At 44.5% G+C, this 16603-nt stretch overlaps 1 protein-coding gene across 1 annotated transcript in view; it reads right to left on the bottom strand.

The window, feature by feature from the left end:
* Positions 1-229: 229 nt before the first annotated feature.
* The window catches only part of EXTL3 (exostosin like glycosyltransferase 3), a 155756-nt gene continuing 139382 nt past the window's right edge, over positions 230-16603 (bottom strand). The window contains exons 3-5 of the mRNA XM_082251133.1: positions 12961-13105; positions 10997-11125; positions 230-1487 (exon numbers count right to left, since the gene is read on the bottom strand). Of these exons, the coding sequence (XP_082107259.1) occupies positions 1278-1487; positions 10997-11125; positions 12961-13105 (484 nt within the window). The 3' untranslated portion in view covers positions 230-1277. The remainder of the gene's footprint in view (positions 1488-10996; positions 11126-12960; positions 13106-16603) is intronic.

The following is a 16603-nucleotide window of genomic DNA, read 5'->3' as shown; positions in this document are numbered from 1 at the left end:
TGTCTTCATATTTTTCTGGGGCCAACCCACAATTTTAGATTTTCTTTTACTTTCACTTTGGTAAACAGGACAATTATAGAGGGTGAATCAACCTAATGGGGACACAGACAGCACTTACGGGTGTTCTAATCCCTCTCCACTTCATCTAAAACTAAAAAGAAAAGTTTTGCCTTTAGTTATACTTCCCATATTCTGGCCACCGTTCTACTTTAGGATCAATCTTTGTTGAATGAGTATTTAGTAACTTACATTTTTGCCATGGAAACATAAGTATTCACTGATAATCAATAGTTTTTATTCAACCTTTTTGTGTTGACCATATTTAAAAAAAAAAAAAAAATTTCCACAGGTTGAGACTACATCACTAATCCTATAAAGTGGATTGATGGTCTCTACTCTTTATAAACACTTTCAGGTTTGCCTTTTGAGACCAGTAGATTCAATTCTGTTCATTTTCTTCAAAATTCCAAAGAGGATCTTGTGATATTTTATTATTAAAGTCTATGACTGTAAACAGATACCACAGAGTCACCCAGCACACCAGTCCAATGACTAAACACATCATTCTACACTCATCGATCTGTACAGAGATTTATTAATGTACAAACGTCAAACCGATAAAGACATGGTGCGCTTCTGTGCTTTATTCGTACGTCGTAAGACTTGGCAGGGTAGGAGGGGGAGGGGGCAGGCGGGTAGGTCGGCCTAAAGATTCCATTGGCAGCTTTGTGCGTCACGATCATTACGAGATCAATTCTCCAATCTTCAGCTCCTTTTACGAACAATAAATCCATCATACGACTGTTTCCAAGTCTTTGGATGGTCAATTAAAAAACAAAAAAAAAAAAACTTTACAGAATTAATTTGACGATGCTCTCGCAGTTTAAGATGACAATATCTGGTGTTCAGTTTGGTGGTATAAACTGTTTATACATGTGTCAGATCCCACCAAACCAAAGGTCTACATTGAGTCAACGTATGTCCTATATGCAGGTAATCGAGTCATCACACAAATATAAAATATTTGTATGGTCATTTAAAAAAAAAAAAAAAAAAATCCCCTTGGCCAGTTAAAAGAAATAAAAAAAAAAACGTTCCACGGGAGTCAGAATTTTTGTACAGAATATGCCAAGTCCTCTATAATACAGATTTTCCTAGAACAAAGTTTATCTTTTTATTAAGACTAGAAAGAATACTTGAGGCAACGTCTGGGTAGCGGGACATCAGAAGACCTAACTGATGGAAATCCAGTGTGTCAGGGATGGGGTGGGGCAGGGTTATATGAACTTGAAACATTTTGTTTTGTCATGAGGAAGCCGAGTCTTGAAGAGAACAGAGTCCACCCTGAACTGGGTGTAGAGGAGCGGCATGTATCCATACACCTTGACAAAGAAGTTGATGCACTTGTGTCGCTCGTGGAAGTGTGAATCGTCGTGGGAGAGCGCCTGGGGACAGCCTGGGCAACGGAAGGTCCAGCGAGATGTAACCTGTGTAGGGAATGAGACAGAAAAGGTTTATGTACAATAATAAGAAAACGAATAATAAGAGAAGAGCACATTCAAACAGATTTAAATAATCAAAAACGAATTGTTAGCTGGATCCTTCTTACTCAGAGACTCCAGGTGTCACCATTTAACTACGGATTTATCCTACATGGACAATCCATCGGGAGAGTCTTACTATTATTTAGGGGTTAATGTCTGTGACAGTTGGTTTATCCCTTTTGCAGCCAGCGACATTTTCTGCACATTTAAAAAAAATAATTTGCAGTCCTGAAGATTATGTAAAACTCCGAAAACATTATCTATCCAGTTCAGGACCACACATTGCACTTCTATTGCAGCAGGGTGGCCTCCCTGCGCCAAATCACATACATGTCAAGTTGCCCGAACAAAGCCTTTACTGCACCAATGCCACACAAAAAAGCCCAACGACAATATGCCCGACAACACCTTGACATGCCTCACAGCTTCAGGCACACTGTAATCTAGAGTGACAAGACCAAAATAGAGCTTTATTGTCACAATCATTGCAGAGAGGTCAACAAGGCCTATAGCAACAAGAATTCCAACCCCACTGTGAAGCACGGTAGTGGCTCACTGATGTTGTAGGGGTGTGTGAGCTCTAAAGGCATGGGGAATCCTGTGAAAATTGATGGCAAGATGAATACAGCTAAATGCTGGCAGACAATTTGCATTTGTGACGGTGTTCACCGTCACTGGAATTAAAGGACAGATGGGTGATGGTTTGGATTGCTTCATATTTGTCAGCAAGGTCTCCATGTAGAAATATTGAGATTTGTTCCCATTTGCCATGAGGTCTTTGACCAGGAAGTACAACTCCTAATATGGTCATTCCAGGAAGTTCAATGAGGAGACTGACTGTCTAACAATGTTGCTTTTGTCTGAGGTGGCTTTTCATTCACCTATTGTCGGGTGTGCTAATGAACCCACCTGTTGTCTGCTAAGGGATGCATTGACACTCAGAGTAATGTGTATTAGGGGGGCTCGTTATGGAACCATTGTTCTGTGTCTGGCTATTGTGTACATTGATTGTCCCCTGGGGGCTTCTGTCTCATTACACATAACAGTCCTTCTAATCAAGCTAACGGGCCAATCCCTGCTGACTCATTTTCAAGTCCTCATTTGCATGGCTAAGGAGGACCTGAAGGAGAACGGCATGTACTGTGCAATTGACCAATGGGAAAGCGGTTGTTGGGGGCAGGATGTTCCAAATTCTGTATAAAAGTGTGCTGTTTATTTCCAATAAATTGTCTTCCTGTTTGAACTTGCATACAGCCTGCTTGGTGTTTGTTCTAATGGATTCCGAACGGCACATAGCTGTAGTTCGGATCCCGGAGCCTTGGTTGACCGAACCATCAGACGTTGCGATCTGCAAGCTGACTCACTAGAAACAGAGGAGTGTCGGGAGAGCGGAAGCGAGCGAGCAAGGGTCTCGTTACAGCATTCTTCTGCAAGAAAGCAGCACGACAATGACCCTAAGTACAAGGCCAAGTTCACCCTCCAATGATTACAGTAGAAAAAGGTGAAGGTTCTGGAGTGGCCATCACAGTCTCCTCTCCTGACCCTCATATCATTGAGCCACTCCGGGGAGATCTCAAACGTGCCGTTCATGCAAGACGACCAAAGACTTTGCATGATCTGGGGGCGTTTTGCAAAGATGGAGGGGCAGCTATACCACCTGCAAGAATTTGAGGCCTCATAGAAAACTATTTCAAAAGACTGCATGCGGTCATTGATGCTCAATGGTGCAATACACAGTATTAAAGTCATAGTAAACTGCCAAAAATAAATAAATAGGTCCCTTGCTGGTTGGCATAATGTATGCACCAGATATTAGTACATGATGACAGTTAAGACGGTGATCCAACTTTGAAAAAAATAAAAAAATAAAAGTCAGTAGCTACAAACACTGTAGCTGCTGACTTTTAATATATACACACTTACCTGTCCAGGGAGCCCGCAATTTTCAGATCCGCTGCCGGGTGCTGCCGCCACCATTTACTCTTTCGGCATGCGCGAAGCACGCTGCGCATTCTCATTGTTTCAACGGCGGGGGGGGGGGGGGGGGGGTGAGGAGAAAGGGGTCGGAACTTCGGAGGGACGGCGTTGCAGCTCTGTCTCCCGGATGTGGGGAAAAGTACCTGTCAAAAACAGGTACCCATTTCCCCCTCCCACCAGGAAGGTGCCAAATGTGGCACCGGAGGGGGGGGGGGGAGGAAGCAGATGAGCGGAAGTTCCACTATTGGGTGGAATTTTGCTTTAACTGCAATTAGAACCCTCCAGCGCAGCGCTGTTATGGCTCCCCTGGAGCTTCAATCATCACCCGGTTTTCCTTCCGGGTTCACAGCCTTTGGCTACAATAAGGTCACCCCTGAGCATGTGCAAGGGAACTACGGCTGCAGCACGGCGCTCTGCATTGCAGGACATACTGTATGCCCTGAATGCAGAGCATCACTGTGCATGTGACGTCCATTGGCTGTTGCCGATGTGAATATCTCCTAAACGGTGCACATTTAGGAGATATTCATTGTACCTACAGGTAAGTTGGATTGTAAGCTTAACTGTAGGTACAAGTTTAAATACAGACTAGAACTTAGGGAATGCAGACTTTTGAACAGGGGCCATTTCATATGTTTAGTTGTTTTAGGATTGTGCCATTCTGTTATGACTGTTATATGAATCCCATAAAATATTAAAAAAAAAAATTGTGTTTTGCTGCTCAATGTTTTCTTTAAAAATGGTACATACTAGTGTATATTACCAATTCTCCAAGGGGAGGCAAACTTTTGAGCACAACTGTATCAAAACACTTTGCATGCAGGCTACATAAATAAAGATTGCTGAAGATACTTCTCTCTCATTTGAATGTTTCTTCAATGGTAGTAATATGTGCAGCGTGAACTCAACAGCTGCTCTATGGGCGGAAGATGTGTTGGTGTATACAGTTCCTATGAATGTATATATAGCTTCGAGCACATCTCTACACCCAGTACCTCTCAAGGCAGTTTTCCTTTAGATCCTATATTTATCCAGTGGATACACATTTTCAAAATACACGTGTAATTCACAATATTTAGCCCCTGATAATAATAAGAAGGTGGGAGGGAAAACAAAGAGGATGGTGGTGGTGGGATATACAAATAAACCCCTTAACCTATGAAAGTATATATAAAAAGAAAAAAAATACACAAGAAAGAAAAATGTATACACACAGTCACAAAATAAAGCAAGTTGAACCATGGCTATCCTGTCCAGATAAAAATGCTAAGTCTTACATAGGTTTCCATACTAAAGTGTTATCTTAGGAAAAACAAAATATTAAATTGTATGTCACCCCAACATTCCATATTTCTGATATATATCTGTATTACCATTTACTCGTATTAAAAAGTATCCAGTTCTCTTTGCACTGCTTTCTTTGTGTGAAATACCTGAAATATCCTGCCTGTCCTGCTTTCCTATATCAAACTGACCACACCAGGGCATGGAAGCATATCTACCCCATTGTGGTCAGTTTGCATTCTACTTAGGGGCACAGCCTGCCTGTACTCCAGTGGTCAGACCTGACACACCTCCTGCACAGCTCTTTACTGGGAAGATCAGTGTACTGCCGTTTCTCTGCCTCCTGCTGACACTGCCCCATCTCTGCTCCATTCAAGCTGCCGCCGATGCCCAATGCACAGCTCTTTACTGGGAAGATTAGTGTACTGCTGTTCCTCTGCCTCGTCTGTGCTCCATTCAGGCTGCCGCCGATGCCCAATGCACAGCTCTTTACTGGGAAGATTAGTGTTCTGCTGTTCCTCTGCCTCGTCTGTGCTCCATTCAGGCTGCCGCCGATGCCCAATGCACAGCTCTTTACTGGGAAGATTAGTGTTCTGCTGTTCCTCTGCCTCGTCTCTGCTCCATTCAGGCTGCTGCCGATGCCCAATGCACAGCTCTTTACTGGGAAGATCAGTCTAGTGCTGTTTCTCTGTCTCCCGCTGACACACCCCCATCTGTGCTCCATTCAAGCTGCTGCCGACATTCCTCCCTTCCCTCAATCTGAAGTATCCACCCAACCTCCCTAAGCCAGCGGAGAACAGAGGTCATATGATCACTTATTAACTACTTGACCTCCACAAGGTTTTAACCCCTTCATGACCAGAGCATTGTTTGCTATTTAACACTGCACTACTTTAACTGGCAATTGTGCAGTCATGTAACACTGTAGCCAAATTCAATTTATATCTTTTTTTAACACACAAATAAAAGATTTGTTTTGGTGGTATTTGATCGCTACTGTTTTTTTAATTATACAAATTAAAAACTGTAAATTTTGGAAAAACAATATTCTCTACTTTCTGTTATAAAATATATCCAATAAAAGAAAAACACATTTCTTCATAAATTTAGGCCAATATGTATTCTGCTACATGGATGGACAGAAACAAATCTTTCGGGCAAGTAAAACTGCTCTAAAATATGTATTTCATCTGTGCAGTTAGAGGTGCTCCCTGCTGTCCAGCTTTAAAATTTTTGTTAGTTTGGGAGAAAAGGGATAGAACTCTCATCCGCTTTTTTTTTGTCTTCTGTATCCCCAGCAGGGAGAGTTCCTCTCACTTCCTGTTGGGAAACTCTGAAACCAGAGTGAGGTGGGAAAAGGTTAGTATATTACATGTTGTGTTTCCCTGTCCGCTCCCTCTTATATCATAATGACCCAAAGGGGTCAGGGACTGCAATTTAACTGGTTGCCGACTGCTCACAGTATATTTACTGCGGCAGTCAGCCCCGGCCAGGCAGAGTGATGTAGGTCTACGTCGCTCGCCTGTCACTCCTTCTAGAGCCAATAGCGGGCGAGCGCGCGCCCGCCTCGGCTCGTTCACAGAGGAGTGCGGGCGTGTGACCGGCGGACCCGATGTCCGCCGGTCACACTACGATCGCCGGTACAGCGGGAGAAAGACAGAGTGGCTAATGTAAACAAGCCACCTGTCATTCTCCCCTGTGTAAAAATGAAGATCAGACGGTTCTACTATGTAGAACCGTTGATCTTTGTTTTTACACTAGGAGACCTGTCCCCCTACGGTTAGAATCACGCCCCTAGGACACACTTAACCCCTCCCTGTCCAATACAGTTAACCCCTTCCCTGCCAGTGTCATTTTTGCAGTAACAGTGCATATATATAGCACTGATTACTGCAGTAATGTCACTGGTACCCCCAAAAGTGTCAAAAATGTCAGTCAAGGGTCCGATCTGTCCGCCGCAATGTCGCAGTACCGCAAAAAAAAAAAAAAAAAATCGCAGATCGCCGCCATTACTCGTTAAAAAAAAAAACACCAAAAATGACAAAAATCTTTCCCTTTGTTAGTAAACGCGATAACTTTTGCGCAAACCAATCAAAATACGCTTTTTGCGATTTTTTTTTACCAACCATATGTAGCGTAAAACAATTTGGCCGAAAATGTTAAAAAATTTTGATTTTTACATTTTTTGGGGGGGGAATTTCATAAAAAAAAAATTTGAAAAATATTGTTATTTTTGCAAAATTGTCGCTCTTTTTTTGTTTATAGCGCATGATCAAAAAATCGCACAGGTGATCAAATATCACCAAAAGAAAGCTCTGTTTGTGGGAAAAAAAGGACGTGAAATTCGTTTAGGTACAGCGTCGCACGACCGCGCAATTGTCCGTCAAAATCACGCAGTAAAAAAATCGCAAAAAATCCCCTGGTCAGGAAGGGGGTAAAATCTTCCGGGGCTTAAGTGGTTAATCTTGACAGAAGTAATAAACTCACCCAAAATCTATCCAGTTGGGCAGCAAAACAAACCTGTCTCGAAATAAACTTGGAAGCGGTCCTCCTGAAAATGCTAAAATACTAACATATCCAGAGCTGCTGACCTGAAAACATGCAATAAGTCAGAAATCCTGATCTGAATGCTTGTTCCGGGTTGGTTTTACAGAAAAAAAACCCAAAAAACTGCAGACAATAAACCAGCATGGTAGACCGGAAACTAGCATGATCAGAAGTCAGCGATGGCACCTTCCTGGTTTATTCAGCACAGGGCCCTTTCATCTGAGTTCTGTGTAGTTATGACTGGATTCTACAATCTCCCACCTGTCTGGACAGGTCTGCAGCTACTTGTTACATGATTCTGTGCAGTTTAAACTCACTCAGGTAGAGTTAATAAAAAGCCTACAGTGTCATCAAGTGAACCTGTGGCCAGGCTCTGGAAGATCTTGACCACTGTAGCTGCAGGTATTGTGACACAATTCATCCTGAAATTCCACAGCAGAAGAACTGAATTAATTTCCTATAGCAGTTCTGCTCTCCCATCCCCCCTTCTCCAAGAAGTGGTTTCGCTTTTTAACTTCACCCACTCTAACTTCCACCAGTGACTCATTAGTTCGGCTCACCCTGCTTCCCCTCCCAGTGATGGCTGGACAGCTCAGTTCCCTCTGCTCCTCTCTCCCAGCAGTGACTCAATAGCTCAGCTCCCAGCAGTGACTCAGATTCCTCTGCTCTACCCTCCCAGCAGTGACTCAGGTTCCTCTGCTCTACCCTCCCAGCAGTGACTCCGGTTCCTCTGCTCTAGCCTCCCAGCAGTGACTCCGGTTCCTCTGCTCTACCCTCCCAGCAGTGACTCAAGATTCTCCAGCTCTAACCTCCCAGCATTGACTCAGGTTCCTCTGCTCTACCCTCCCAGCAGTGACTCAGATTCCTCTGCTCTACCCTCCCAGCAGTGACTCAGATTCTCCTGCTCTACCCTCCCAGCAGTGACTCAGGTTCCTCTGCTCTACCCTCCCAGCAGTGACTCAGATTCTCCTGCTCTACCCTCCTAGCAGTGACTCAGATTCCCCTTCTATACCCTCCCAGCAGTGACTCAAGATTCTCCAGCTCTAACCTCCCAGCATTGACTCAGGTTCCTCTGCTCTACCCTCCCAGCAGTGACTGTGACTCAGATTCTCCAGCTCTACCCTCCCAGCAGTGACTCAGGTTCCTCTGCTCTACCCTCCCAGCAGTGACTCAGGTTCCTCTGCTCTACCCTCCCAGCAGTCACTCAGGTTCCTCTGCTCTACCCTCCCAGCAGTCACTCAGGTTCCTCTGCTCTAGCCTCCCAGCAGTGACTCAGATTCTCCTGCTCTACCCTCCCAGCATTGACTCCGATTCCCCTTCTCTAGCCTCCCAGCAGTGACTCAGATTCCTCTGCTCTACCCTCCCAGCAGTGACTCAGGTTCCTCTGCTCTACCCTCCCAGCAGTGACTCAGGTTCCTCTGCTCTACCCTCCCAGCAGTGACTCAGATTCTCCTGCTCTACCCTCCTAGCAGTGACTCAGATTCTCCTGCTCTACCCTCCCAGTAGTGACTCAGGTTCCTCTGCTCTACCCTCCCAGCAGTGACTCAGATTCCTCTGCTCTACCCTCCCAGCAGTGACTCCGGTTCCTCTGCTCTACCCTCCCAGCAGTGACTCCGGTTCCTCTGCTCTAGCCTCCCAGCAGTGACTCCGGTTCCTCTGCTCTAGCCTCCCAGCAGTGACTCAAGATTCTCCAGCTCTAACCTCCCAGCATTGACTCAGGTTCCTCTGCTCTACCCTCCCAGCAGTGACTCAGATTCCTCTGCTCTACCCTCCCAGCAGTGACTCAGATTCTCCTGCTCTACCCTCCCAGCAGTGACTCAGATTCTCCTGCTCTACCCTCCTAGCAGTGACTCAGATTCCCCTTCTATACCCTCCCAGCAGTGACTCAAGATTCTCCAGCTCTAACCTCCCAGCATTGACTCAGGTTCCTCTGCTCTACCCTCCCAGCAGTGACTGTGACTCAGATTCTCCAGCTCTACCCTCCCAGCAGTGACTCAGGTTCCTCTGCTCTACCCTCCCAGCAGTGACTCAGGTTCCTCTGCTCTACCCTCCCAGCAGTCACTCAGGTTCCTCTGCTCTAGCCTCCCAGCAGTGACTCAGATTCTCCTGCTCTACCCTCCCAGCATTGACTCCGATTCCCCTTCTCTAGCCTCCCAGCAGTGACTCAGATTCCTCTGCTCTACCCTCCCAGCAGTGACTCAGGTTCCTCTGCTCTACCCTCCCAGCAGTGACTCAGGTTCCTCTGCTCTACCCTCCCAGCAGTGACTCAGATTCTCCTGCTCTACCCTCCCAGCAGTGACTCAGGTTCCTCTGCTCTACCCTCCCAGCAGTGACTCAGATTCTCCTGCTCTACCCTCCCAGCAGTGACTGTGACTCAGATTCTCCAGCTCTACCCTCCCAGCAATTAGTCAGTCAATGGAGCCTTCCCAGCCAGTGTCGTTAGTACAGTGACATTGCATATTTTTAGCACTGATCACTATGACTGGTTCCCACAAAGTCTCAGTGTCAGATTGTAAAAGTCACCGATCACCACCATTACTAGTGTAAACAAATACAAATTCCAGAATATAGCCCATAGTTTGTAAACACTATAACTTCTGCACAAACCAATCAATATAGGCCTGCCATTTTTTTTAGCAGAATACATATTGGCCTAAACTTATGAAGATATTTTATATATACATTTTTTTTTTTATTAATTGTTTTGTTTTTGTATAAGGCTCGGTTCACACTGATGCGATGCGGGAAGGCTGCAAATTCGCAGCCTGTTCCCGCATCGCACACGCACCCCTGGCAGTTCACACTGCCATATGCGATCCGCTGGGGGTGTCAATGTAATCTTAACGACACCCCCAGTTTGATCGCATATCGCAGTGCGATCGTGCAGTTCGCACAGGATCGGATCGCACAAGTGTGAACCGCTGTGCGATCCGATCCTGATGCGGCAGCAAAAATGCCTCCTGTGCGTGTTTGCTGCGGGTGCGATGCGAATTTAGCCATACAAACTGTATGGCTAAACTCACACCGCACAGCTGATCGCATGTCATGTCGGAGCAGTGCGCTCCGACATGACATGCGAACCCCGCACACGCAGTAGTGTGAACCGGGGCTAATGCACCAAAAAATAAAAACAGTGCTGATCAAATACCACAAAAAGAAAGCTCCATTTGGGGGGGGGGGGGGGGGGGGGGAAGGGGGGCAAATTTTATTTACATACAGTGTTTGCTTGACTATGCAACTGTCATTTAAAGTAACGCAGTCCTGTATAGCAAAAAATGGCCTGCTCATAAAAGGGGGGGGGGGGGTATATCTACCGGTGGGCAAGTGGTTAAAGAGCCTGGCATTGAGAATGGTAGATCACATGCTCATTAGGGAAAGTAATGATGCAGCAGTTTGTGGCCCAGTGCATATTATATTGCTGCACTCATGGTTTAAATGTTGTGGAGTGTGTGTAAATATCCATGGAAGCAGCAGCAGCGGCTGCCCATTATTCCCAGCTCAGACCTGGACAGGGGCCCGGCATCCACTCTAAGTCGATTACAAAGTACACAGAGACTTCAGGGACCTCTAAACAGGCTGCACACAATTCACTTGCTAGAAATAGCTGAGTTGTAGCGTGCAACTAGGCGTGATGGCAGACTCACCTTGATGGGAGGTTTACGGGTGATGTGGGAGACCAGGAAGTTCATGGCGATATCCTCGCAGTTAATATACTCATCCACCATGTCCCGGATCGCCTGTGGCATCACGTACGAGTATAAATAGGCATAATACTGGGGAAAGAATACACAACACTACATAAGTGTACGCTTTAATACGATTTATATTTAGTTGTGGAACACAGAATAGAACGGGTGCTCTTTGTTGTAGGCAGATTCCTGTCCAATGATGTCTACATTCACCATCACTATCATCTACTGATCTACAGCACATGAAAGATGCATAGAACCAAGGCAGCCAGCAAAGAGTCAAGTGATCTTTTGTGAATTGCTAACATGAGCCTAAACAAAGTCACGTGATCTCGTCAATTGGCATCATGAGCCTAAACAGAGTCATGTGATCTCGTCACTTGTTAACATGAACCCAGTGTTATGCGATCTCTTGTCAAATGGCACGAGCCTAAACAGTCATGTGATCTCATCAGCTGGCATGGGCCTAAACAGTCATGCGATCTCATCAGCTGGCATGGGCCTAAACAGTCATGTGATCTCATCAGCTGGCATGGGCCTAAACAGTCATGTGATCTCATCAGCTGGCATGAGCCTAAACAGTCATGTGATCTCATCAGCTGGCATGAGTCTAAACAGTCATGTGATCTCATCAACTGGCATGAGCCTGAACAGTCATGCGATCTCATCAACTGGCATAAGTCTAAACAGTTATGCGATCTCATCAGCTGGCATGGGCCTAAACAGTCATGTGATCTCATCAGCTGGCATGGGCCCAAACAGTCATGTGATCTCATCAATTGGCATCATGAGCCTAAACAGAGTCACGTGATCTCCTTTCATATGGCATCATGAGCCTAAACAGGGCCAACTGATCTCTTGTCAACTGGCGTCATTAATTTATTAGACTTATTTTGTATACTGCCTGTAAATAGGCTCAGTCACAAGGATCAATTATATGCACACCCGACCACTACAATCTTATGGTAATGTACATTCAAAGGTCATTTTGAATATTTTAAAATCTGAAGCATTAAAATAATTCCCTAGTGATTCTTCCATGACTATCCTTGTTTAGGCAATTCCTGTTATAGACTAACAATGTTCTGTCCTCGTCTGTGCTTCTGCATTGCCCTGCTGTCACACGGGCTTCTGTTGGAGACTACAAGTGGTCATTATTTCCCATTATACAGGCACTGTCCAATGTAGTAACCATCAGTAAACCCACTGTATAAAGAAAATGTGATCTTTACTGATTCCTACATCATAGTGCATTATAACACATGTATACATACAATTATATTTATAAGTATTAATATTATTATTGCTATTTTAACATATGACAAGTTTAGATTATATATATAGATATATTCATTAGGACGCTAAAACGGCACTTATGAGTCGGTTACAAAGATGTTATCATACTAGTGCCAACACCAATGCAAATGCCAACGCCTCGTACCAATGTATCATTCAGTAAGTGTGTGTTGTGTGATATGAAACCCTATAAAAAAGGGGAATTAGAAATTTATCATTTGGAACTTAGTCTAGAACAGTGATGGCCAACCTTGGCACCCCAGAGGTTTTGGAACTACATTTCCCATGATGCTCATGCACTCTTCAGTGTAGTTGGACATCAATGGGAAATGTAGTTCCAAAACATCTGGGGTGCCGAGGTTCACCATCACTGGTCTAGAGGTTTTCTTGCAGGTTCAATTGAAATAAGCTTTTCCTATACATCACCCTAGCAAATGCAATGCTGTTCTTTTACAGAGACATAAAAATCTGTCCCTCTGTGGTCACTAAACTTCTAATAGCTGTTTTTCTGGTTACAAAAGATCCCTGGGGTGATGGGGTTAAAATCAATTGTTTTTAAGGGATGCAAGTTGCAGTTAACCTTATACAGAGAAAGAAGGATATGGAGCTATGCATTGTTTTACCTTGTGGAAGAAGGCAGCTCCCGTCAGCACCATGGACAGCTCACAGGAATAGTTGGAGTTGTAGAGCCAGGATTGGTGAGGGATGTCCCAGGCATGATAACGTCCAGGAAAGCCAACAATGCGGTCCCGTGCTTCCCTCCACACACTGCAATACGAAAAGGAGGAAGAGACTGTAATGCAGATCCTCCAATCACTGGATAGAGAACATTCTGCTGCTAAAACCCTACACATTCCCCAATACAAAAGAACTTACTATATAGTATGAAAAATAGCCATGGAAAGGGCAGTAACCAACCAGATTTCTGTCTGTTCTCATAGAGTCTGGCTGCAGTACCAAATACAAAAGCACATAAAGAGGTGTACTAAAGGAGACTAAAGTGGAAACACAGGTGCATCTCAAAAATTTGAATATCATCAAAAAGTTCATTTCATTAACTCAACAAGTGAAACTCCTATATTATATAGATGTGTTACACACAGGGTGATATAGGTCAAGATTTTCTCTCTTTTAATTTTGATGATTATGGCTTACAGCTCGTGACAACCCAAATTCAGGATCTCAGAAAATCTGAATATTGTGAATTCATGGTGTCACACTATAATCCGCTAAGACTCCATTCACACCTGAGCGTATCGTTTTCGTGCATTTTTTTGGGCTTTTTTCCAGGTGTTTTTCTGGGCTGTTTTTCCAGGTGTTTTTCTGGGCTGTTTTTCCAGGTGTTTTTCTGGGCTGTTTTTCTGGGCTGTTTTTCCGGGCTGTTTTTCCGGGCTGTTTTTCCGGGCTGTTTTTCCGGGCTGTTTTTCCGGGCTGTTTTTCCAGGTGTTTTTCCAGGTGTTTTTCCGGGCTGTTTTTCCGGGCTGTTTTTCCAGGTGTTTTTCCGGGCTGTTTTTCCGGGCTGTTTTTCCGGGCTGTTTTTCCGGGCTGTTTTTCCAGGTGTTTTTCCAGGTGTTTTTCTGGGCTGTTTTTCCAGGTGTTTTTCTGGGCTGTTTTTCCAGGTGTTTTTCTGGGCTGTTTTTCCAGGTGTTTTTCCGGGCTGTTTTTCCGGGCTGTTTTTCCGGGCTGTTTTTCCGGGCTGTTTTTCCAGGTGTTTTTCTGGGCTGTTTTTCCAGGTGTTTTTCTGGGCTGTTTTTCCAGGTGTTTTTCTGGGCTGTTTTTCCAGGTGTTTTTCTGGGCTGTTTTTCCAGGTGTTTTTCTGGGCTGTTTTTCCAGGTGTTTTTCCGGGCTGTTTTTCCAGGTGTTTTTCCGGGCTGTTTTTCCAGGTGTTTTTCCGGGCTGTTTTTCCAGGTGTTTTTCTGGGCTGTTTTTCCAGGTGTCTTTCTGGGCTGTTTTTCCAGGTGTTTTTCTGGGCTGTTTTTCCAGGTGTTTTTCTGGGCTGTTTTTCCAGGTGTTTTTCTGGGCTGTTTTTCCAGGTGTGTTTCCGGGCTGTGTTTCCAAGTGTTTTTCTGGGCTGTGTTTCCAGGTGTTTTTCTGGGCTGTTTTTTGAAGGTGTTTCTAGGCAGGCATTGACATCTAACAAAAACATTTGTAATCTGCCAAAAAAGAAGCTCACATACTTTTTTGAGCTTCAGGGGGTTTGCTTCAGATGACAAAATGCCCATACGTGAACAGGGGCCATTGAAATGAATAGGATTTTGCTTGTTGGGCGTTCTGAGACTTTAGAGATGAGCGTTTTGAGAGCTGAATAACGCTCACGTGTGAACAGGGCCTAATTACCTCATAACTCTTGTAAAGGTTTCCTGAGCCTTTAAATGGGTTCTCACTCTGGTTCAGTAGGTTACACAATCTTGGGGAAGACTGCTGATTTGACAGTTGTCGAGAAGACTGTCATTGACACCCTCCACAAGAAGGGTAAGTTACAAAAAGTATATGCTAAAGAAGCTGGCTTTTCACAGAGTGCTGTATCCAAGCATAATAATAGAAAGTTGAGCAGAAGGAAAAATTGTTGTTGAAAAAGGTGCACAAGTAACAGGGATAACCGCAGCCTTTATGGGGGAGATTCACAAGGAGTGGACTAAGGCTGGCTTCAAGAGCCACCACACACAGATGTACCCAGGACATGGGCTACAACTGTCGCATTCTTTGTGTCAAGCCACTCTTGAATCGGAGACATCAGAAATGCCTTACCTGGGCTAAGGAGAAAAAGGACTGTTGCTCAGTGGTTCAAAGTCCTCTTTTCGGATAAAGTACATTTTGCATTTTATTTGGAAATCAAGGTCCCAGAGTCTGGAGGAAAGGGTGGAGAGGCACAGAATACAAGTTGCGTGAGGTCCAGTGTGAAGTTTTCACAGTCCGTCATGATTTGGGGAGCCATGTCATCTGCTGGTGTTGGCCCACTGTTTTATCAAGTCCAAAGTCAGCGCAGCCCTCTAGCAGGAAATTTTAGAGCATTTCATGCTTCATTTTGCTGACCAGCTTTATGGAGAGGCGGATTTCATTCTCCAGCAGGACTTGGCACCGACTGCCCACACTGCCAAAACTACCAATATCTGGTCACATGATCATGGTATCACTGTGCTTGATTGGCCAGCAAACTTGCCTGACCTAAACCCCATAGAGAATCTGTGGAGTATTAAGAGGAAGATGAGAGACACCAGACCCAACAATGCAGACGAACTGAAGGCCGCTATCAAAGCAACCTGAGCTTCCATAACACCTCAGCAGTACCACAGGCTGATCGCCTCACGCCGCACTGATGCAATAATCCATGCAAAAGGAGCCCCAACCAAGTATTGAGTGCATACCATACTGTACATGGACATACTTTTCAGTAAGCCAACACTTCTGCATTAAAATTCCTTTTTTTATTGGTCTTATGTAATATTCACATTTTTGAGATACTGAATTTTGGGTTGTCACTAGCTGTAAGCCATAATCATCAAAATTAAAAGAAAGAAATGCTTGAAACGTATCACTCTGTGTGAAATGCATCTATAGAATATATGAGCTTCACTTTTTGAATTGAGTTACTGAAATAAGATGCACATGTAAACTTCGCAACCTTTTTTTTTTTTCTTGAATGGGCTTCCACGAGCGGTTAGCCATTGTGTGTCAGTATGTGTGGATTACAACAAACCCCTAACAAATTATCTACTCTAGAACTCCTGCAGGTCATGGGTGCTTCCATGTTCTTCTGGTCTTCCTTTCTGGGTTCATTCTGCTTGGCTGGCTGATTGGCTAGGCCTTGGTGATGTCAATCCTGCTCATGTGCACTCCATCACAGCACTGAGTAATGCTCTAAATGTTCGCTGAGCTCGGCCAACACGATGTAACATGATTCATCAGATCAGGCCATCCTCTGACACTGCTCCGTGGTCCACTTCTGATGCTCATGTGCCCATTGTAGGTGTTTTTGGCTGTGGACATGGGTCAGTATGGGCACCATGGCGAGTCTGTGGCTACGAAGCCTTATACACAACAAACTGCGATAACCACTTTTTTTTGCTTTCAAACACATCAACTTCAGGGACAACACTACTGCTTAATATATCCCAGCAATTTCAGAAGCCATTGTAATGAGATAATCATTGTTATTCACTTTACCTGTCAGTTGTCAAAGTTACAGCTGATCAGCGTATTTGTATGTATGTAGTGAGTGTGTGTGCATATTATATTTATATAGATATATACACACACAGCTCTGTG

Source organism: Pelophylax lessonae (assembly GCF_965119305.1).
Source record: "Pelophylax lessonae genome assembly, chromosome: 3".
NCBI lineage: Eukaryota > Metazoa > Chordata > Amphibia > Anura > Ranidae > Pelophylax > Pelophylax lessonae.
Note: the sequence above shows the minus strand (reverse complement) of the source record. Positions and strands in the feature narration are given on the sequence as shown.